General features: G+C 46.2%; 1 protein-coding gene across 3 annotated transcripts in view; it reads right to left on the minus strand.

The window, feature by feature from the left end:
- The window catches only part of LOC137538547 (DNA topoisomerase I, mitochondrial-like), a 197,051-nt gene that overhangs the window by 15,118 nt on the left and 157,329 nt on the right, over positions 1 to 24,604 (minus strand). For all 3 annotated transcript variants that reach the window (XM_068260787.1, XM_068260788.1, XM_068260786.1), the window contains exons 14-16: positions 19,590 to 19,658; positions 16,616 to 16,730; positions 11,861 to 11,988 (exon numbers count right to left, since the gene is read on the minus strand). In XM_068260787.1, the coding sequence (XP_068116888.1) occupies positions 11,861 to 11,988; positions 16,616 to 16,730; positions 19,590 to 19,658 (312 nt within the window). The remainder of the gene's footprint in view (positions 1 to 11,860; positions 11,989 to 16,615; positions 16,731 to 19,589; positions 19,659 to 24,604) is intronic.

Consider the following 24,604-nt stretch of genomic DNA (forward strand, 5'->3'; position numbering starts at 1 on the left):
TAAAATAACAGTAATATTAAAAGCGATATTTTAGTAACTATAATCAACGCATTATAAGTGTAAAAACAAAGTTAATACCAAAAGCGATGCATTTCTAATACAACAAGGTTGAAAACGGTATTTAAGCATTATACATATGAAAACAAATTTTTAAATGTTTAAAGAAGTGTAAACGAAAATTTAGTTGTTATACTTTTGTAAGGGAAATTTTCAGACTAAAAAATAAGTAAAAACTGATATAAGCGAAATTTAAAAACGAAAAAATAAGTATAACACAAACTCAAAACGAACTTGTAAACGATATTTGTTATAAACCTTATTTTGTAAACGAAACAGTTTGTTAACACGATCCCTGTAACCGTTATTTCTCGGGCGCCCTTTTTTCCTGTCGGGCGCCGAATAGCCGATATTTTGCATTGCAGTGTATGGAGGCGCCCTTTTTGTCCACTATCCCTGTGCGCCCTTTTTTACTGGCACCGTTCCCAGAGTGCTGTATCAAGGCACCTCAGTGGGAAGTATGTGGGAAGGAAAAAGTGTGTCAGAAAACGCTGCACAACAAGAGGAGGTGACCGGACCCTGAGGAAGATTGTGGAGAAGGAGCGGTTCCAGACCTTGGGGGACCTGCGGAAGCAGTGGACTGAGTCTGGAGTAGAAACATTCAGAGTCACCGTGTACAGACGTGTGCAGGAAATGGGCTACAGGCAGGGCCGGCCCGCCCATGAGGCGGGGTGAAACCTTTGCCTCAGGCGGCACTTTTTGGGAGCAGCACCCGCCCCGTGGGTGTGGGGGGGCCGCCCGAGCTGGAGGGGATAGCGGGCAGGAAGGGGGTATTGTGCCTAGCGGCGGGGAGGGGGGTTGGACCCCCCCCTCCCCTGGGTCCCCCGTCCTCCGCTCCCCTCCTGCTTTAAAGAGTTACGTCGCTGTCTGCATTATAAGAGGCAACGGGCGGGGATCACTCACCTCTTTCTCATTCCAGCGTGTGCTCCACTGACGTCACTTCCTGCTACGCCGCAGGAAGTGTCAGTGGAGCGCACGCTTAACGAGGAAGAGGTGAGTGATCCCGCCCGTTGCCTTTTACAATGCAGCCAGCGACGTAACTCTTTAAAGCAGGAGGCGAGCGGAGGACGGGGGACCCAGGTGAGGGAGAGGGGGGTTAACCCCCCTCCCCGCCGCTAGGCACAATACCCCCTTCTTGCCCGCTATCCCCTCCAGCTCGGGCGGCCCCCCCCCACACCCACAGCTTGGGGGGGGGGGGGGGGGGCGGCGATTTCTTTCAAAATTGCCTCAGGCGGCAAAAAGTCTAGGGCCGGGCCTGGCTACAGGTGCCGCATTCCCCAGGTCAAGCCACTTTTGAACCAGAAACAGCGGCAGAAGCACCTGACCTGGGCTACAGCGAAGCAGCACTGGACTGGTCCAAAGTACTTTTTTGGATGAAAGCAACTTTTGCATGTCATTCGGAAATCAAGGTGCCAGAGTCTGGAGGAAGACTGGGGAGAGTGAAATGCCAAAATGCATGAAGTCCAGTGTCAAGTACCCACAGTCAGTGACGGTCTGGGGTGCCATGTCAGCTGCTGGTGTTGGTGCACTGTGTTTTATCAAGGGCAGGGTAAATGCAGCTAGCTATCAGGAGATTTTGGAGCACTTCATGCTTCCATCTACTGAAAAGCTTTATGGAGATAAAGATTTCATTTTTCAGCACAACCTGGCACCTGCTCACAGTGCCAAAACCACTGGTAAATGGTTTACTGACCATGGTATTACTGTGCTCAATTGGCCTGCCAACTCTCCTGGCCTAAACCCCATAGAGAATCTGTGGGATATTGTAAAGAGAAAGTTGAGAGACGCAAGACCCAACACTCTGGATGAGCTTAAGGCCTCTATCGAAGCATCCTGGGCCTCCATAACACCTGAGCAGTGCCACAGGCTGATTGCCTCCATGCCACACCGCATTGAAGCAGTCATTTCTGCAAAAGGATTCCCGACCAAGTATTGAGTGCATAACTGAACATAATTATTTGAAGGTTGACTTTTTTTGTTTTAAAAACACTTTTCTTTTATCGGTCGGATGAAATATGCTAATTTTTTGAGATAGGAATTTTGGGTTTTCATGAGCTGTATGCCAAAATCATCAATATTAAAACAATAAAAGGCTTAAACTACTTCAGTTGTGTGTAATGTATCTAAAATATATGAAAGTCTAATGTTTATCAGTACATTACAGAAAATAATGAACTTTATCACAATTTGCTAATTTTTTTAGATGATCTTGTAGAATAGGAGAGGGGTTTTTTAGGTCTCTGTCGGAAAAGTATTGACTTTTCAAACTTATTAAAGTGGACCCAAATTAAAAATACAAGATTTCAGAAATAAAATCTATTTTCTAAATTATAATAATAAATAGCAGCCTTTTTTCAGCTGCATGATGACAAGTACAAAATATTTTACATTTATTGGAGGAACCCCTCCCTTCCTTTCAAATTGCCGGGATTTTTCCGGCAAACTGGTGGAGTAGATGGTGTCTGGCAATGGAGGAATTGCTAATGGCTGCCCCCAGTATAACCCTAGCTATGAAAAGAGAAGGGTGAAAAGCATGCACTGAAATGATCATAGGCTTGAAGGAGTGTTTATTTATCTTTGTATGTGTCAGAGTGCTGCAACTAAATATTTTTAATAAAAAAAAATGTTTAGTTTGGGTCCGCTTTAATAGTTTCTCTCAACTTCTCCTCCTTATTAACTAACCTATTTAGATTGCGACTTTACAATAACAAAGCTAAGGTTTTTGTAACGTTCAATATACTGTTAATATTTACGTCAGTATTTCCAACCAAGTGTATAATTCGTATATCAGTCTCAAAATTATTATTTTTTAACCATGATTTAGCTTGTGCTGGAGGGAAGTCAGGATTGTGACCCACCGTGGTCAGCATAGACAGACCACCTTCCTTATGCCAATCTTTTACTAGTTGCACAAATATGCGTATAGAGGGGTCGATTAGTGGATGGCACACAGACGATAGAACGGCCTCCATACTAGTTGGAATCCATGAAAAAAGGCCTTCACTATTACACTGCGCTTTTTCCAATCTAATCCAAGGCCTTTCTTTTTCATTCATCCTCTAATCTAAAATCCTGGTCAGATGGATACTTTTATAATATCTCAATATATCAGGTGCCGCTAATCCACCTACGGTAGCTTTTTGCTCCTAGAAAGGACCCTGTATGCCAATCTCCTTTTTGTTCTTGCCCATATAAAGCCCTGGCCTGTTGCAATCTGCAAACCAGCTGCTGGGAAGGGCCAATGGCAAACACTGTAGCAAAAACAAGATTTTGGGCAGCACCATCATTTTGTCCCATTCTTGTAGGGCCTTTCTACACTCGGCTAATGTATATTTATAGTTATACATATATCATAGTTCTACCTTTGAGGAAATGTTAACCCCTAAATATTTTATTGCTGATTGGCACCACTGAAAGGTGGAAAATTATTTTATTGACGAGATAGTCTGAGGAGAGCAGCCTATATCCAGCACTATTGATTTTGTTTCATTAATTTTATAATTTGTCATTGTTACATACAGGTTCATCCAAGATAGGCAAGACTTCAGTGAGACGACTGGATCTGTAAAGAGAATATCGTCTGCAAAGGCTAAGACTTTTAGTTCTTCTCCCTCGTTCTTAAAGAGGAACTGTAACGACAAAACGGCCCCTGGGGGGTACTCACCTCGGGTGGGGGAAGCCTCAGGATCCTAATGAGGCTTCCCACGCCGTCCTGCGTCCCTCGGGGGTCTCGCTGTAGCCCTCCGTACAGCCGTGACGCAATATTTACCTTCCTGGCTCCTGCGCAGGCGCTCTGATGCCTCTCGGCGCCGAAGTAGGCGGAAATACCCGATTGCCGTTGGGTCTGCTCTACTGCGCAGGCGCAAGTTTCCGGCGCCTGCGCAGTAGAGCGGACCCGACGGAGATCGGGTATTTCCGTCTATTTCCGTGCCGAAAGTCGCCACAGCGCCCCCGCTGGAGCCAGCAAAGGTAAATATTGAACTGACAGTCGGCACAGTCGCCGGCTGTTCGGAGGGCTGCGGCGAGACCCCCGTGGGACAGAGGACGGCGTGGGAAGCCTCATTAGGATCCGGAGGCTTCCCCCACCCGAGGTGAGTACCCCCCAGGGGAGGTTTTTGTTGTTACAGAGTCTCTTTAAGCCTTTTAATCGTAGGGTCACTTTGAATCGCTTGAATTAGGGGTTCGAGATATATATTGAATAGTATAGGGGGATAAGGGACACCCCTGTCTATCCCCATTAGTAATCTTAAATGTATTTGATGTGCAACCATTTATTCTCACTCATGCAGATTGATTACGGTAAAGACTAACAATTCTCTTAATAAAAGTGTCGTCGATTCCTATTTACCGTACTTTAATACTAGGAACACAAATGGTCTATATACACGGTCAAAGGCTTTCTCAGCATCGATCGGGACTACCATACCCTCTTGCCCTGTGGATCTGCAACTATGGATAAAGTTGATGGCCGCATATATATTATATGTGTCTATTCTTTCTGAAGCCAATCTGTTCCCCAAGAACTAATTCAGAGATAGTATCCAGCCGATCTGCTAATATCTTTGTATATATTTTAATATCAAGATTTATGATAGGAAATCGGCCGAAAATCTGAGCACTGATTAAGTGATTTCGCTTCCTTGGGTATTACACTAATAAAAGCTTCATTAGATAGATTTGAGAAGGTTTCTCCCTCTATCTTTCCATTTGTCATCGCACAAAAGGAAGATAACAGTTCTTCCATAAAGCAGTTAAAGAATTCCACTGGAAATCCACCGGAAAACACCCCAACTACCAGGGTTGCCTCCTCATCCCTTTAAATACCGACATATATGAATTATACATGCCTTGTGGCTAGTTAGATACAGTATACGATTAGGTTTAGGCACGGATTATGTGTGAGTAGCCCCAGAACCTGTATAACGTAGGTGTGTCGGTATTTAAAGTGATGAGGTGGCAACACTGCCAACTCCACCCTTATATGTCTCCTCAGCCACTTCCTGCTCTGCTCCACTCTGCTCATAACACACACTCCAACTTCACCTTCAGATATCTTCCCAGCCACTTCCTGCTCTGCCTCCCTGCTCTACTCTGCTCCTGCTAAAAACACGGACTCCACCTTCACATGTCTTTCAAGCCCCTTCCAAATTTTCTAATGCGGTCCAGCTCCACTGCACTGCACCTAAATACTCCCCTTTCATCTGTCCTCCCAGCCACTCCACCTTACTCTGCTAAACACCTTCCTGCTCGCGTACGTTAAAAAGGGGCGCTGGGAAAAAAGGGCACAGGGTTTTAAACGATAAGCATGGATAACGTTTAAAAATGTATTGTACTGTATTTCGTTTAAAATTAATGTTTTATAAAGTTATAAATCATGAAATAATGTGCATTAAATCGGCAATTGTAAAAACGTTAATCTTTCGTTCAAATAGTGAAACGTATAATAACGTTTTAAAAAAAAATTACTAAGTAACCCTCCCTGTACCTACCCCTAACCCCTAGACCCCCCTGTTGATGCCTAAACCTAAGACCCCCCCTGTTGGTGCCTAAGTAACCCCCCCTGTACCTACCCCTAACCCCTAGACCCCCCTGTTAGTGCCTAAACCTAAGACCCCCCTGTTGGTGCTTAAACCTAAGACCCCCCCCTGTTGGTGCCTAAACCTAAGACCCCCCCTGTTGGTGCCTAAACCTAAGACCCCCCCTGTTGGTGCCTAAACCTAAGACCCCCTGTTGGTGCCTAAACCTAAGACCCCCCTGGTGGTGCCTAAACCTAAGACCCCCCTGGTGGTGCCTAAACCTAAGACCCCTCCCTGTTGGTGCCTAAACCTAAGACCCCCCTGTTGGTGCCTAAACCTAAGACCCCCCTGTTGGTGCCTAAACCTAAGACCCCCCTGTGATAAGCATTAATAAAGTTTCAAAAACATATTGTGCGGTTTTTTCGTTTAAAAATAATGTTAAAAAAAATTGTACTGTTTTTTCGTTTAAAAATAATGTTTGAATAAAATATTGTACTGTTTTTCGTTTAAAAATAATATTAAAAAATGTATAAATCATTAAATAATGTGTAATCATGAGAAGCAGTAATAAAACATTAAGTCTCCGGGCGCCGCTTTTAAAACGTTATTTTTCTCCGGCGCCCTTTTTTCCTATCGGGCGCCCATTAAACGATATTTATTATGGGAGTGAATGGCGGCGCCCGATTTGTCCACTAGCCTCCTGCGCCCTTTTTTACTGTTACCTTCCTGCTCTGCTACTGCTGTCCTACTCTAACCTACTCCACTAACTAAATACACAAATTCTACCCTTACATGTCTTCCCAACCACTTCCTGGTCCTCTGCTGTATTCTGTTCCACTCTACTCCTGCTTAATGCTCCAACTACACTATCGTAGGTATTTCCAGTCCCTTCCTGCTCTGCTTCCCTGCTAAACACTTCCTGCTCTGCTACTTCTACCTTGTTCCACTCCGCTCCTACTAAACACACCACCACCACTTTTATATGTCTCATATACTTCCTGCTCTGCTTCTTCTGCCCTGCTCTACTCTATTCTGCTAAACACTCATAGGGCTGGTGCACACCAAGAGCGCTTCTGAGCGTTTTTTTTAAATGTTAGCAACTTGAAAAGCACTGGGCTAATGTATTTGTATGGGATGGATCACACCAGAGCAATGTGATTTTTAGAGAAACGCAAAACGCAGATCCTGCAGCATTTGGAGGCGATTCAGCCTCAATATTAAGTATAGGAAAGTGGAAAATCGCTCTAAAAACCGCTAGAACAGAGCAATTTTCCAAGCGTTCTTTTTTTTTTTTTTTTTTACAAAAGCTTTTCACTTCCAGCTCTACTGTACAAAAAAAATACTTGCCTGAAATCGCTCTGAAAAAGAAAAATCGATCAAAAATGCTTAGTGTTTGCTAGCGATTTTTGGTGTGCACTGGCCCACACTCCTCCATTACATGTCTTGCCATCCATTTTCTGTTCTCCTACTGCTGTCCTCTATCCTAACCTACTCTGCTAAACTCTCAAATTCCACCTTTGTCTGCAGGGCCGGGCCGAGGCATAGGCTGGAGAGGCTCCAGCCTCAGGGCGCAGCGTAGGAGGGGGCGCACAATTCATTCAGCTGTCATTCCCAATTGTGTTTGAAGCAGAAAGAAATAAGAAAAGGGGATACATGACAGTGACTGTAAGCCAGATAACTAGAGATTAAGGTGTTGGGGAGGTTGGGGGCCCTGTGGCCCTCTTAGTGTAATAGCAATCAGTGTGTGATGGCTGGGGTGGGAGGGATGGGGGGGCGCACTTTGCTGTCTCAGCCTCGGGTGCTGGAGGACCTTGTCCCACCTCTGTTTGTCTGTCTTCCTAGGCATTTCTGCTCTGCTTTCCTACCCCTGCTACACACAGTTCCTGCTTCAACTCTACCTATCTAGAGTATGTCTTCTCTTCCTTAACCCCTTTGGTTGGCGCGTTTGGGGGGGGTGGTCAGGCAGTCGGATCCCTTTAGGGCTAGCTTGGCATGGTGTCCCTTTAGTAGCCAGGTGTCCACCTCCCTGTAGCCCACAGCCTTTACTCACCTCCCAGGCTCCAGCGATGAGCCGTTGTGGACCCCTCCGCTCCAGCCAGCATCTCCACTCGTACTGCCGCTCAGTTCCGGGTCGCGGCTTGATGACGTCAGCAAGCCAGGACCCAGCACCAACATCAGAGAGAGCGGGGATGCCGGGGGAACGAAAGGGAGGTGAGTGGATCCTCTTCTTCCCCCCCCCCCCACCACCACCACCACCACCACCGCAGCTCTGTTAGTGATCACTATGATCCGCCGGCGATCGTAGTGATCATGTGATCAGAAGCCAAACGCGATGGCTTCTAATCACGGAGGTGAGATGTCATATGACAGCTTTATCTCCCCTCTCGGGTGTCGGGAGCGGTAACGGCAGACGGAGTAGATCGCACACCAGATCAGGCTAGAACAGCCACAAGTGAGGCATACGAGGCAGTCCCAAAAAGATTAAAGTGATCTGAACTCTTTCACTGGACAGAAGGAAAACAGAGATAAATCATCCAGACGGCAAAATCATACGTACTGGATGCCGTCTGGATGATTTTCCGCGTATAACGCGTACGTTTTTCCGCATGCGGACGGTTGTATACGCATGCGCTAGGCGTTGGCAAGACTGGGAGGTGTGTTTTTGGTGATGTCATTCTTTTTAGTTCCCCATCAGGTCCACAGCCCTCCTGAGTGCTCTCATTGGCCAGCCAGATTTTAAATTGATTGGCTAATTACTTGTATAGTTCCTATTTAAGGAGGAGTTGTTCCTCTACTTGTTTGTATGGCTTCTGGCTTTGAAAAAGAGCTACTGAGCTTAAAACAGCGGGCTGTCAGCCGCTAAAGCCATTTTTTATCGATGACTTGTCATTTTTTATGACTTTTTCAATAAAGAGCTAATTATTTACTGAAGGTGGTGCCTGCTTCGTCTGGATCTGCATCTTTGGATCATTGGTACAGTGGTCTTAAAGCTACGGCACACCCCATATCCTTTTGCATGGGTGCTCCTCCACTCCTGTTTTTGCGATGAATCAGGAACAGTGCATATTTATTTTAGGATTTGTAACAGCTGTAATAAAAATGCTTTTTCGTTTTAACCACTTCAGGATTCTGCGTTCGAATAAGTACGCCCCTGAATCCTGAAGCGGTTTCCATGGGTTCCATGTCAGTTCACGGAGGGTGTCTACGTGAACACCCTGCGAGCCTCCGATCGCGGCTCACAGGGTAAATGTAAACAGGCGGGGAAGATCTTCCCCGCTGTTTACATACATACGGCGCTGCTGCACAGCAGCGCCGTGACGGAGATCGGCGATCCCCGGCCTCTGATTGGCCGGGGATCGCCGGCATCTGATAGGCTTAAGCCTATCATATCCGGCGCAGGACGGCTTTCCGTCCTGCGCCGCACACAGGGGACGGGAGAGGGAGGGAAGGAGGCAGAGGGAGGACTAGTGCTGCGGAGGGGGGCTTTGAGGAGCCCCCCGCTAGGCACAGCAGCGCGGTGGCGATCCCCCCAGTGGGGAAAAAAGGTGGGAAGTCTGATCGCCCTGCCTGATTTCTGATCTGTGCTGCGGGCTGAAGAGCCCCCGCAGCACAGATCAGCCAAACCACCCGGAATCCGGAAGTGGTTAAGGTTATTATGCTGTTGCATATCTTTTAGAGCAGAGAGGACGTTCTGAGTTCAGGTTCTGAGTCCAGGTTTATTTAATCCCTCTGTGGAATAACTTCCCTCGGGAGGGGGAAGCCTCTGGATTCCAAGGAGGCTTCCCCGTCATCCTCCGTGCCTCTGTTAGCCTGCCTGGGTCCACCGAAGTGCAACGATGTAAATATTTACCTCTCCGGGATTCAGCGCAGGCGCACTACCGGCTTTTTGTACAGGTAAGGCGGAAATAGACGAACCCGATCGTAACCGCTCTGCTGCGCGGATCGACTATTTCCGCCTTACCCGAAGGAAGAGCCGCTACTGCGCCAGATCCCGGAGAGGTAAATAAATCGGTGGAGGATTGTGGGATGCTTCAGGGGAGCCAGCGCTGGATTGCCTGCAGCTACAGGGGAGGGGGAAGTCTCATTGGGACCCTGAGGCTTCCACCTCCCAAGGTAAGTACCCCCCAGGGGACGTTTTATATATTACAGAGTCTTTTTAAAGCAGAACTGAAGATAGATTTAAAACAAACGGTTTCACTTACCTAGGGCTTCTGTAAGCCCCCAGCAGCAGTCTTGTCCGGCGCCGATCTTTCACGAGCCTCTGCTCTCCCGCCGCCGCTCCGTTCTTCGACTTGTAAGTCGAGGCCAGTGCAGCCCAGCAAAGCATATCCTTTTTACGAGTTCCCGTCTCCAATAGCGCTATTACGGACTGGAACATGAAGACGGATACGCATGGCCCGGCGGCAAAACCGACAGTAGCTGGCGACGGGAGAACAGAGGCTCATGGAGAACCAGCTCGGGACAGGACAGCTGCAGGGGGCTTGCAGAAGCCCTAGGTAAGCAAAACCGTTTTAAATCTACCTTTCTCAGCTCCTGATTGGATTGTAAAGGGAAGATGCCTTAAGCTTGTATAAAAAGGCCTAAAACTGCCTAAATGATCCTGCGATATATATTTATGCGTGTAGCAGTGCTGTCCTTTAGGCCCCTTTAACACATGCCTTGCAAACCTGCAATTGCCCTGTTTTACCGCAGGGTAACGCAACGGCAATGCAAGGCAATGGGGCCTAGCGCACTTATGGCATCACATCGGGCCAGAAGTGCCGATCTGCCACTGAGCTGCCGAAAAGCTAATAGCGCGTTACTGTTGGACTTTTGCGTCGATGGAGGTAATGTAAGCCAATGCAGGAATTTTAAACTTGTTGGTAGCAGCAGTGCGACACGCATGTGAGGTACGACAGGAATAGGACGAGAAAACCCAGTGATGTACTTCCTGTCCAGCAGATAGTACGTTGTGCAAAGGGGCTTGTGTGTGTGTGTGTGGGTTACGGACGGCGGGTGTGGCACACTGTCTTAGGGTCATACGATTGACATTTTGTACATTGAGGTATGATGCGGCAGGGCATCGCACTGCAAACGCACAGGCAAGCTGTAAAACTAGCCTTACAGAGGAAGGATTGAACTTCATTCAAATCAGTAGCTGATACTCCCTTTACCATTAGAAATGTTTATCTTTTCTAGAATAGATCATCAAGGGAGGGTCTGTATGGCTGATATTGTGATGAAACCCCTCCCACAATGTGATGTCATGACCATGGTCCTGACCGTTTGCTTTCTATGATCCTCATTGCATCATTGGAATGATGGCTTTTGCCAAGCTAGCCATATCTCCCTCTGTGCATAGATCTCTCAGTAACAAACATTCTGTACAGATGACCAGGCAGAACTAAAAAGGTCACCACCTGTGATACATTTCAGAATGTAAATCAGAGAGAGGGAAGATTTTACAATGGGCAAACACTGACTAAATAATCTATAAATGAATATTGTTAACACTAAGGAATTTTATCCATTATGTTATTTTTACCACAGTTCCTTATTAACGACTTCCGTACCAGCAGTCTCTGCCCCCTTAAGGACCAGAGATTGCTGGCACGGTAAAACGGTGCTTACCGACAAATCGCCACAATCAACCGCCACCCCGCCGGTCATGCCACTCTGTCCCCGCCGTCCCTATGACGGCAGAGCTACGTGAGCAGGTCAGGAGCCGCTTTCATTGGTTCCTGACCGGCTCACACAGCTCTCCTGTCTTATAGGCAGCAGGGCAAGTGATCTGCAGAGGGAAGAAAGCGGCGCTATCAGCGTGAGCGCCGGCGGAACCACATGGCAACGAGTGTTGAACTCTACGTCCTGTCAGATCCACGCAGCCACAGGCAGGATGTAGATTTCAACTGCGTCGGTCCGGAACCGGTTAAGATCTCTTATATGATTTGTCTGCCCTACTTGCTTCTAGGGTATAATTCTTGCTAATAGGGAGCTCGCCAGCCTTATTCCCAATTTCATAAAATCTTTTGTTCTGTCGTATGATTTTCCATCGTGATGCACTTTGCAGGGCAGTGAGCAGCTCCTCCCTGGTATTTTGCAGTTGTTAATTGGAGACAGGTCTGCTTGAGTTCATGCTGTAACTGCTGAACCTTAGAGGACAACTCTTTATTCTACCTAGATTCTCGCACTTTTCTTCTGCTCCCAATTTAATTAGCTTTGCTTTAATGACCATCTGCAGATATATAAAATCTGATGAGTTTCTTTGGGTCACATCACCTGTGAACTATATGAAGCAGTTTCCTCACCTTGGTCTTCAGGTTGGCCATGGACTGGTCAAAGGTTTTGGGTGCTGCCCGTTGATGATTGCAAAGTATTGCAACCGCTCTGTTGGCTCTGTTATAAGACAGGATCTTCTCTGGTACCGCTGCTGTAGCTGAAACCACAAATGTTGAATTTTTCTCAAATCAGGAACATATCTTACACAGCATACATAAAAGGATATCCTAGTCTGCAACAGCGTGATCTATTATGAGACAAACTCTTAAACTTCTGATGCTCATGTGTCACAAACAATATTATATCTGCAATAGGTTCTTGTATATTATACAATTTTAAGCATTAGCCTAACTACTCCACTCATGACAAAGTGATGCTCAGATGACCCCTAGATTCACTCATATTGAGGGCGGTGGCTGACTGCTCAGGAGTTGCAGTAAGAGAGCTGGATGAAGAAGAAAGCCACAGCTGGAGTAAGAGATGCAGATGGGGAGGAAGAGAAAGAACTGCAGAGGAACAGAAAGACAGGAGGAAAAGGACTAGAGCCGCCAAGGAGGAGGAAGAAGAGCCCCAACTAAGGAGGCGTTGTGTCTGATTACGCTGCCTGTGGATTTGGGCTGCCCCGCATGCACAGTAGGAGACTGTGCGGCCACATTTCCTATAGAATGATGCTGCTGGAAGTAAAATACTAAATATCTCTGCTCCCACACCTCTTACACTCCCCAAATTTTCAGGGTAGGGAGGGGACCCCCCGAACGACCTCTATGCCAAATTGCAGCCCCCGAGACCCGCTGGTTCCCGAGATAGATTTCTCTAATCTATCTCCTGAACCAGCGGGGCTAGGGGGCTGCAATTTGGCATAGAGGTAGTTCTGGGGGTCCCCTCCCTACCCTGAAAATTTGGGGAGTGTAAGACGTGTGGGAACGGAGATATTTAGTATTTTACCTCCAGCAGCATCATTAACTTCACACTGAGCATGCGTGCTACTCAGTGTGGAAGGGAGCTTCCGGGTAGCGCAATCAGACATTACAGAGGAACACAGCAGAAGAAAGCCACCATGGAAGAGGAAGACAGCTGGCGAGAAAGAACAGAGACATAGAGGTGGAAGAATAGCGCCCCCAAGGAGGAGGAAGTGAGCAACAGAGGAGGATGACGAGCGCAACCAAGATGGAGGAAGAGAGCAACCAAGGAGGAGGAAGGCAGCCACCAATGAAGAAAATATCCAGGAATAGAGCCACTAAGGAAAATGAAGAGAGCAACAGAGGAAGAGAATGATATATCCTCACTGTGGCAGCTCCCATTCAGATAACAAGAGTAAAGAAGCATCAGAAAGCAGCTGTGGGCAAGAAGTGGTAATAGTGGAAACTTTGGAGTGGATTCCCTTTTCTCACAGATTTTGTCGCCATCTCTGTTTTTAACTTAAAGTGAACTCGAGGTGAGAGATATGAAGGCTGCCATATTTAGTTGCCTGGCAGTCCTGCTGATTTATTTGGCTGCAGTAGTGGACTGAATTTCACCAGAAACAATCATGCAGCTAATCTTGTTGGTTCTAACAATATTGTCAGAAACCCCCGAGCTGCTCCATGCTTGTTCAGGGTCTATGGTTGAAAGTATTAGAGGCAGAGGACCAGCAGGGCAGCCAGGAAACTGGTATTGCTTAAAAGGAAATACAGTGGCTTGCAAAAGTATTCAGTCACATTACTGCCACAAACATGAATCAATGTTATTGGAATTCCACATGAAAGACCAATACAAAGTGGTGTACACGTGAAAAGTGGAACGAAAATCATACATGATGCCAAACATTTTTTTTTTTTACAAATAAATAACTGCAAAATGGTGTGTGCGTAATTATTCAGCCCCCTTTGGTCGAGTGCAGTCAGTTGCCCATAGACATTGCCTGATGAGTGCTAATGACTAAATAGAGTGCACCTGTGTGTAATCTAATGTCAGTACAAATACAGCTACTCTGTGACGGCCTCAGAGGTTGTCTAAGAGAATATTGGGAGCAACAACACCATGAAGTTCAAACAACACACCAGACAGGTTAGGGATAAAGTTATTGAGAAATTTAAAGCAGGCTTAGGCTACAAAAACATTTCCAAAGCTTTGAACATCCCACAGAGCACTGTTCAAGCTATCATTCAGAAATGGGAGTATGGCACAACTGTAAACCTACCAAGACAAGGCCGTCCATCTAAACTCACAGGCCGAACAAGGAGAGCGCTGATCAGAAATGCAGTCAAGAGGTCCATGGTGACTCTGGACGAGCTGCAGAGATCTACAGCTCAGGTGGGGGAATCTGTCCATAGGACAACTATTAGTCGTGCACTGCACAAAGTTGGCTTTTATGGAAGAGTGGCAAGAAGATAGCCATTGTTAACAGAAAAGCATAAGAAGTCACGTTTGCAGTTTGCCACAAGCCATGTGGGGGACACAGCAAACATGTGGAAGAAGGTGCTTTGGTCAGATGAGACCAAAATGGAACGTTTTGGCCAAAATGCAAAACGCTATGTGTGGCAGAAAACGAACACTGCACATCACTCTGAACACGCCATCCCCACTATCAAATATGGTGGTGGCAGCATCATGCTCTGGGGGTGCTTCTCTTCAGCAGGGAAAGGGAAGCTGGCCAGAGTTGATGGAAAGATGGATGGAGCCAGATACAGGGCAATCTTGGAAGGAAATCTCTTTGGAGTCTGCAAAAGACTTGAGACTGGGGCAGAAGTTCACCTTCCAGCAGGACCATGACCCTAAACATAAAGCCAGGGCAACAATGGAATGGTTTAAAACAAAACATATCCATGTGTTAGAATGGCCCAGTCAAAGTCCAGATCTAAATCCAATCGAGAATCTGTGGCAAGATCTGAAAACTGCTGTTCACAAACGCTGCCCATCTAATCTGACTGAGCTGGAGCTGTTTTGCAAAGAAGAATTGGCAAGGATTTCAGTCTCTAGATGTGCAAAGCTGGTAGAGACATACCCTAAAAGACTGGCAGCTGTAATTGCAGCAAAAGGTGGTTCTACAAAGTATTGACTCAGGGGGCTGAATAATTACGCACATCTCACTTTGCAGTTATTGATTTGTCAAAAAATGATTGGAATCCTGCATGATTTTCGTTCCACTTCTCACATGTACACCACTTTGTATTGGTCTTTCACGTGGAATTCCAATAAAATGGATTCATGTTTGTGGCAGTAATGAGACAAGGAAAACTTCAAGGGGCCGAATACTTTTGCAAGCCACTGTAAATATGGCAGCCTCCATATTATTCTCACCTCGGGTTCCTTTTAATCTTTATAAAACCTTTAGGCCGATTTCACACTGCAAACTAGCAGTGTGGTGCGACAGCCGCACCGCATAAAAAAAGGCCTGCAGGCAGTTTCAGGGAATACCATGTTACTACTACGCGGTATTCCCCATCTGGCACTGGGCCAAGCAGAAAGTGATGTGCTTTTGCGATCACAACGTACCGCATAAGTATGAAGGACTCCATGGACTTTCATTGCCTGGTGGTGGGGTGCAGTAAAAATACCGCACTGCCCTGGTGTGAAAGGGCCCTTAAGGTCCCTTTTGCACTTACCACATCGCCGTACTCTCCCCTGCCACTGCTCGTGGATGTGGACATTGAAGGGTATAAGACATGCTACACTGTGGTGCAACGCTAGTGCACCACAAAATTGGTCGCACCATGGCTGTAAGGCACGGTGCAACTTTTTAGCTTTAGTGCGGTGTGATTGTTCCACATTGCAACGCTACCGCAGCGCAGTAATGTGAAAAGACCTCTCAACAAGAAAACACGTCTGAAGAGTAAAGCTTTGTACGCATATGCTAGGTGGTTCTCTATCAATGCCGACTCAAAAGTCTAGCATTTGTACTTTAGTCCCCCATCCCCCTGGATGCGCTGGTGAGTGATAGACCTGGTGATTTTATGCTACTTACCCCACCCCACTCTATGCCACGCCTCCCTCCTCTCCTAAGTGACAGAACATGTTGCTAGCCTAGAGGTTAGCAACATGCCTGTACAGCACTGAGGCCAGAACTATCACCTGAGGGATCAAGTACTAATCCCTGCCGGTGACAGAATTGTAATGTGTATAATATGCATACCTCACAACTTTTTGAGATGAGAAAGGAGGACACCTAAACCACCCCCTGCCACACCCCTGACCACGCCCCTGTCACACCCCTAGTCACGCATACCATAAAGATTTCATAAGAAAAATATGTTTTAAAATGTTTTAAAATTCAAGCCACACTGGTCCTTTCTATCCTGGTGCATTTTCCTTCATATTAACATTTAAAAATAAGAAATATATCAATTTAAAAGACAGGAATAAAGCTTAGAGATAATTAAACACCTTTTCAGTAGAGAAATACATATATTTACATAGAAAGAGGGACAAAGTCCTGAAAGAGGGACACATGAGGAAGAAAGAGGGACAGGGCTCCCAAAGAGGAACTGTCCTTCCAAAAGAGGGACAGTTGGGAGCTATGTAATGTGTTCATGAACCTCAAGCAGAGAAAAGTAAAATCAGGATAATTAGGAACAACTAGCATCATTTATTTATGAGATAGTTTTGTTTTTAAAGTACTGGAAAGTGAGTTTATAAATAAGGTGAGAGATAAGAGGATATACATTATGAGATGAGTAGATAATATCACATGTATGGGGAAGTGTGACGCCAGTAAAGGCAGGACACATATCTTGGGTTATTTGGATTGAGAAAAGTTACAGATGGAGACACAGGGATTTTGTACAGACAGAGCGCTGGATTCTTACGTTCGGTGAGTTCCTGCAGCTGTTGTTGCAGCGTGATCGAAGCGTTAAATGTCCTGAAAACTTTGGCGGTCAGTCCTTCCATCAAAGACTGGAGGTGTTTGTTCAGCATGGGGGTCTGAAACACAGACACACTGCTCATTGTAGAGCCTTACACGTGGCACAACACATCTGAGCTGTAATACTTCATTATATCCTTTAGGTGCAGAACATACACACAGCTCCTAAACCCTCTGAGGCTATACTCACCTCTTCCATCACTCTCTGACCATACTATGATATCCAATGGTTGCATCCAAACCCAGAGATAGCCCGAGAGATAACCACCACTACAGCTCAGGTAATGTTACACTCAGTGGCGTAACTAGAAATCACTGGGCCCTCCTGCAAAACTTTGGATGGGGCCCCTCCCCCTGCACACTGAATAGGGACTGTCTACAAATCTTTGTCTACAAAACTTTATATGGATGTGGCTGAGCAGATGCAGTCATTAGAACAATTGTGCAGAGAGCAGAACGTTTTTTCTCTACTTGCCCTTCGTTGTCAGTCTCAGGACGGGGCTCCCTGTAGCTTCTGGCCCCCCCTGCGGTTGCATCCCTTGCAGGGTCTATTGTTACGCCCCTGGTTACACTAAAGAAAAGGTAAATCACCGCCACAGTCCATGTAAATGGAAAATGAAGAAAGGTGTCCGGGTACTGCTGGGCCATTTATTGGTTAAATGCAAATCACCTCAGCTGTATACAGATGTCAAAGGTGCAAAAACTGATGGACGTGGGGCAGCGGATGACTTGGTTGTCCGACATCTGCTTTGCTCATTAGAGCATCTTCCAAGGCAGGTATTACATTGCGGCATGAATATGGGATGTCTTACCTATGAGGCGGCGACTTCTGTCCCCAAACTCCACACCCCTCTCCACGTGATGGCTTGCAGTCATGGTGACACGTCCCGCCAGCTGTCCAAGCTGGAAAAAGTGGTTCCAGCTGGAGTTATACATTTGTGCCCATGTATTCATGGATGCAAGGGTTGTACTAACCATTCAACAGCAGGAGACTTAAGCCTAGTACACACTAGCAATTTTGATAGGCCAATCATTGGTCAATTTTACCACCTCCATGTAGTATGACCATTTACCTATATAATCTCCATAGAATTGAAAATCTGTTTGGCCCTCATACTACATGGAGGTGGTAAAATTGACCAATCATTGGCCAATCAAAATTGCTAGTGTGTACTAGCCTTAACCCCTTATCAAGCCACACCCAATTTTGAAATAGGAATAATGGAGAAAATAGCGAATTTCAGTGAAGTCAAATGTGTGAATAAAACATAACAGTGACCAGGTTTAGAAAAATAGTAGTAGAAAATCCACTGAGTATAGCCTAATAAAGACAAAAGTGGAATAGAGCGTGAAAAAACTGATTTAGTGGACCTGAACTCTTGCACAGGACAGAAGGAAAAGGTAGAGAAATGCACCCTGTATGTTTTTAGAGTGTTTAGCCTGTTTAACCCCCCCTTGTTTGTGTCTAATCACAAGTTGTAATTTGATCCTCCCCTGTGTCACATGACAGATGGGCAGATAAGCTCATATGAAAGCACTGGCTGTAAACAATGAGGAAGTAGAAATTGTGCAGATCTATTTTAGGATTTGTATCAGTTGTAACAAAGTTTTTTTTTTGTTTAAAGGTTATTATGTTGTGTATCTTTTAAGGCAGAGAGAGGTTCTGAGTTCAGGTCCACTTTAAAAGGGAAATTTACAGCCTAATGTTACACCAAATAGTAATAGTAGTTACACAGAGCTATAATACAGTATTCAAGGCTCACTGTTTACATACAGTTACAGTAGATATTGCAAACAAAGATAGCAAAGAAGGGGGAGGGGGGATTTGGATTAAAAAGCAAAACAAAACAGACAACAATGGAGCCAAGTTAGATGGAGAGGATGGCCAGACTGAGAGAAGAATAATAAGGAAATAGAGAGGCATAAAAAGGTAAACTAAGACAAAAGAGAGGCAGTGGGCATAGTGTGAAGGCCTGAGTTCAAACAGCATTATACTCTGAACCCCAGAAGCATTCCTTCTAGGGTTCCAAGAAACATCATTAGGATCATTGAATCCCAAAAGGACCTGTCGCCTCACTTCTGATAATCAGAGACTCTTCCCTAAGTAGCTGCCTCAACCCGTCACGTCCTCTTCTCAGGAGGCTACATGAAGCCGACCAGAGGTCAACTTAGTATGGTCTCCATTGTGCCGTCCATCTCATGTGCTCAATGAACCTGAAAGACCCTTTTCCAGATGCCAACATAAATGTTCCTGCACCCTCTTTGATTTTTACTGTACTTATGCTGCTCGGGAGTCATCACAGCCTCCACAGTATATCTCTGGTGTCAAGGTGGGAATTGCTCCACAGGGTTCACCATAGCAATGCCTGGAGGTTATGGTGACCTGAGGACAGGACACAGAAGTGTCAGGAGATTATTCCTGTATGTAGGCGGCTCAGGAGACATCACAGATTCCACAATATATCTCTGGTGTGAAGGTGGGTATTGCTCCTCACTGTTCATATTAGCGATGCCTGGAGGATATGTGACCTGATGACATAGAACAGTCAGGATATTATTCCTGTATATAGATGCTGCTCAGGAGACATCACAAACTCCGCAGTATATCTCTGGTGTGAAGGTGGGGATTGCTCCTCAGGGTTCACCATAGCGATGCCTGGGGAATATGGTGACCTGACGACATAACAGAACTGTCAGGAGATTATTCCTGTATATATTTTGCTCAGGGGACAGCACAGATACAGCAGTGCATCTCTGCTGCATTCTCTCCCACATATGAGCTCCATTTCTCCTCCGCCATGTCTCTCCGGACCCTTTCCACCAGCTGCACAAAATGTCTAGCCAAGACCTGCCGTCTCCAATCCATTTGTGTTAATCAGAACTGTGGACAGCTCCCACCAGGGAAATAACATACTCACATTCAGTCTGTCAAACAGATCGTCTCCTTCCTGCTTATTCTCCATAAACAGCTGGAGGTTCTTAAACACCTGGAAACAAAATAATAACATCAGTGAACAAGGCTCTGGAAGTACACATCGCTACACAGAGACTATATATGGGGGGGGGGCAGCTTCAGTCAAAGATGTCGGAGGGGGTCTCTATCCTCACACAAATCCAACAAGACTGTTCAGCACTTTTTGTATTTGACTATCCTCACACAGCCTGTATTTTCTCCCTCGGTTGGTCTGTGTTTTCTCCCACATCCTATCAGCAATACTCATGGCTTTAAAGCATACCCCAGGCAGGGGAAAAAGTGTTAAAAAGTTGTTTTACTTACCTGGGGCTTCTTCCAGGCCCCCCCCCCCCCCCCCAAATCTATCAAGTTCCTTTGGTTTCCCCCCGGTTCCCTGTGTTGCGCCGCTGTCTTTCTCCAAAAGTTTGCTAGCGAATATAGTTGCACATATGCGGTCTTGCCCATGCCCCTCCTCGATTGCACTCATGTAGGTGGGAGCATTCTGCACAGACGCAGCCTTGGCTATGTGCCTCCCCAATTTCGCTCCTGTAGGTGGGAGCATTCTGCACATGCGTGATCTTGACCATACCCCTCCAAGATTGCACTCCTGTAGGTGGGAGCATTCTGCACATGCGTGATCTTGACCATACCCCTCCTTGATTGCACTCACATAGGTGGGAGCATTCTGCACATGCGCAGTCTTGGCCATACCCCTCCTCGATTGCACTCCTGTAGGTGGGAGCATTCTGCACATGCGCAGTCTTGGCCAAGCCCCTCCTTGAATGCACTTACATAGGCAGGAGCGTTCTGCACAGACGCAGTCTTGGCCATTTGCCTCGCCAATTGCACTCCACTCATGTGCGGAACTCTCCCGCCTACAGGTCTTGGCCATGCCCCTCAATTGCGCTCACGTAGGTATGAGCGTTCTGCACAGGCGCAGTCTTGGCCATGTGCCTCCCCAGTTGCGTTCCTATAGGCAGGAAGCATTTTGCACATGCGCAGTCTTAGCCATGCCCCTCCTCGATTGCACTCCTGTAGGTGGTAGCGTTCTGCACAGGCGCAGTCTTGGCCATGCCCCTCCTCAATTGCGCTCCTGTAGGTGGTAGCGTCCTGCACAAGCGCAGTTTGTAAAGATGTAAACTGCGCATGCTCAGAAACAGGAGCGCTATTGAGGCTGTGCATGCCCAGTCTGCGATCTTTCATAGGGCAGCGGCACAACAGAGGGGACCATGAGGACTCAAGGGGACCAGATATACTTGGGGAGGGGTAACGCTGGGCAATGACTAGAAGGTAGGTTAAAACCAATCTTTTTTTCTCCTACATTTTAAAGTGATGAATATACTTTTTTCCCCACCTCGGGTTCTCTGTAAAAGTTTTTGCCAAATTGTCCCTCAGCTGTGACAGTTCGTGACATAACTTAATATAAAATTATAAAAATACCCATCTATGTACACTTAACGTTATTAGAAATTTATGTTTACAACCACCTATAAATTTACTAAACTGAAGTAAGATCCAAAAGTAACAGAATTCTAGTTGGACTACAGACTACCCAGAAATCCCCTACTTCCTGCTTATGTAGTTTGTTGAAAAGAGCAAGATCCATTGTTACTTATTTTCACCTCTGCACAGATCTACTGATCTATCAGCAGCACATGTAAAAGCAGGCCACATTCGCATCAATTTTCCCCAGATTTGCTCAAATTTGCCAGAAATCGTTAACACTGCAGTGCATTGATTGTAACTTGATTTGCAACAAGAATCAAAACTATGATCAGGCTGGATGGAATTTTCAGTCGATCATAGGCAGCAGGGGAGTGGCATAGCTGCAGATTATTATATATATTTTCAATAGATTTCATGCCGAAATCTATTGAAAATCTGTGTGCAGTGTGTGGGTGTTATTTAATCTAGCAAACCAAAAAATACAGGGAGCACAGAGCTAGCAAAATACACAGATGTTAATTATATGCATGTACAAAACAGGTGTCTCTATATGGCCACTAGGGGCGCAGCTAAGGTTTTGGTGGCTCCAAGCAGTCCATAACTTGAGGCCCCCATCCATGAAAAAAGCGGGGCGCGAAGTGAAAAAATGGGCAGACCCAACACAAAAATGGGCGTGGTCAAAACATGATTTAGGAGGAGCCAAATTCTAGCAGTTTCTAGGCTAAATTGCACCCAGGGCGAGGGCGTAAAATGCGCCCCGCCCACGTGGAGACAGGTATAGGTGTCCCCAGTAAAGGTAGCCCGTGTAGTTGCCCCCAGTATAGGTTAGATAGGTAGGTGCCCCCAGTATAGGTTAGATAGGTAGATGCCCCCAGTATAGGTTAGATAGGTAGATGCCCCCAGTATAGGTTAGCTAGGTAGGTACCCCTAGTATAGGTTAGATAGGTAGGTACCCCTAGTATAGGTTAGATAGGTAGGTACCCCTAACGCTAAGTATAGGTTAGATAGATAGGCAGAGCGAAGTTTCAACTCACCTGCCTATCTATGCAGCCTCTATCTTCTTCCTGTCCCGGCGTGTGGCGTCTGTCGCATCGGTAAGAGCTCCCCCTGTGATGACATGCGGTTATGTCATCACAGGGGGCGCTGTTACCATAGCAACAGACGCTGCACGCCGGGACAGGATGAAGATAGAGACTGAGTGCAGGATCGAGGCAGGCGAGTTGAAACTTTGCCCGCTCCCCCTGACGCTGCGCACACCCTCGTGCCGCTCCACCGGCGGCGCCCCTGATGGCCACTAGCAGACAAACACACCCACCCCTAAAAACAAAGTGGAGCTCATCTGGGAACTGAAAGAGTCCTGTTTGGAGTGCACTCCTATTCAAACCAGAACACTGCATATGCAATAATACATTTAGGCCCAATCACAGACTCCGCAGTATAAAGTTGCTACTCCGCAGATCAGAGGGGGATCGAATCCCCCCCATACAGCGCACAGATTTTCAATAGCTTGCAAGAGAGAGACAGGGTCAGATCACACATTCTGCAGAGGAGATTGTCCTAAAGATAGACGAGATGAGATCATACACACTGCAGATGAGATTGTCCTAAAGATAGACGAGATGAGATCATACACACTGCAGATGAGATTGTCCTAAAGATAGACGAGATGAGATCATACACACTGCAGATGAGATTGTCCTAAAGATAGACGAGATGAGATCATACACACTGCAGATGAGATTGTCCTAAAGATAGACGAGATGAGATAATACACACTGCAGATGAGATTGTCCTAAAGATAGACGAGATGAGATCATACACACTGCAGATGAGATTGTCCTAAAGATAGACGAGATGAGATCATACACACTGCAGATGAGATTGATGTGAAGAGACAGTATCAGGTCACACACTCTGCAGGTAACATCAATATAAAGGCTCAATGGAATTCTCAGTCCTCTCATTTTGAAAATGGCAATTACAACATAACAGCTTCCTGGTCAGCACACTGTAATATCGGCCAGCTATAGGGAAACATGGACATTACCTTGCACATCAGTTTTCCTACCAGTTATAACTGACAGCAACTGATTTATTTCAGTTCCAAGATAATCTTGTCAGAACTAGAAGGGAATTATTAAGAGAAAATCGTGAGTTTCTGAGAGGAACTGACTGTGAGGTAAGTAATATTTATTTGCAGGTGCATCATGTGTTTATTTTAAATCATTTACTCGGTTCAGGTTCCCTTTAAGACCATAAACCGGCTGCATGCATCACGCTCCAGGTGTGACTCCACTGGTTGCATGCTTGTTTCAGGTATGGCCCTAGAGCAAGCATGGGCAAACTCGTCCCTCCAGCTGTTACGGAACTACAAGTCCCACAATGCATTTGCCTTTATGAGTCATGACTGTGGCTGTCAGACTCCTGCAATGCATTGTGGGACTTGTAGTTCCTTAACAGCTGAAGGGCCAAGTTTGCCCATGCCTGCTCTAGAGGCTGCATGTTTGTTCCAGATGGGACTCCACTGACTTCATGCTTGTTCCACTGGTTACATGCTTGTTCCATGTGTGATCCCACTTGCTGCACACTTTTTCCAGGTGTGACGACTGGCCACATGTGTCTTCCACTGCATGCATGTTCCAGGTGCGGCTACAGAGACTGCATGTTTGTTCAAGGCGTGACACCACTTGATTCATGCTTGTTCCAGGCGTGGCGCCACTGACTGCCTGCTTATTGGAGGGTTGACTCCCCTGGCCGCATGCTTGTTCCAGGTATTACTCAGGCACTACAGAAGCCAAAACATCAGCAAAACAGCTGGGAAAGAAGCATTCTGATAAAAGGTTGCGGCTGCTCCCATATTCATCACTCTAAGTTTCCGATTCGTTTTTTGCCCTGGATTTTAAAAACTACCTCTCCTATGGCATGCTGTGAGCCCTCAGACTGCAGCTTCCATATCTGCTGATAGAACACGTCCTATATCCCTCCACTCCACCTACTCCATGCAGTTTTATTTACTCACTGTCTTGCAGTGATAGGAGGAGCTTGAGATGGCTTTGCCTCCCCTCTCCCTGCTTGACCAGCCATATATAGGCAAAGTAAGAGAGGCGCCCCCATGGGTGGGGGAGGAGCTCATGGACTCCGACAGTCAGGTGATGTGTAGGAGTTTTGGAAACAGGCACACATTCATGCAATCAGCATTTATTTCTGTAGAAACGTCACATCATTTACTTCGCCATTGTGAAGCATGTACCCTGTGCAGATGACGGGAGAGCTGACCTGGTAGAATGCTTGAAAACTCTCCAAAAAAACCTTAAAGCGGAAATCCAGTGAAAATGTAATAAAGTGCTTTATACAATAATTATGTATAAATGATTTAGTCAGTGATTTCCCATTGTAAAATCTTTCCTCTCCTTGATTTACATTCTGACATTTACCACATGGAGACATTTTTACTGCTGGCAGGTGATGTCAGTGGAAGGAGATGCTGCTTGCTTTCTTGGTAGTTGGCCCCAGCTGCAAACAGGTGTTATCTCC

Source organism: Hyperolius riggenbachi, chromosome 11, assembly GCF_040937935.1.
Source record: "Hyperolius riggenbachi isolate aHypRig1 chromosome 11, aHypRig1.pri, whole genome shotgun sequence".
NCBI lineage: Eukaryota > Metazoa > Chordata > Amphibia > Anura > Hyperoliidae > Hyperolius > Hyperolius riggenbachi.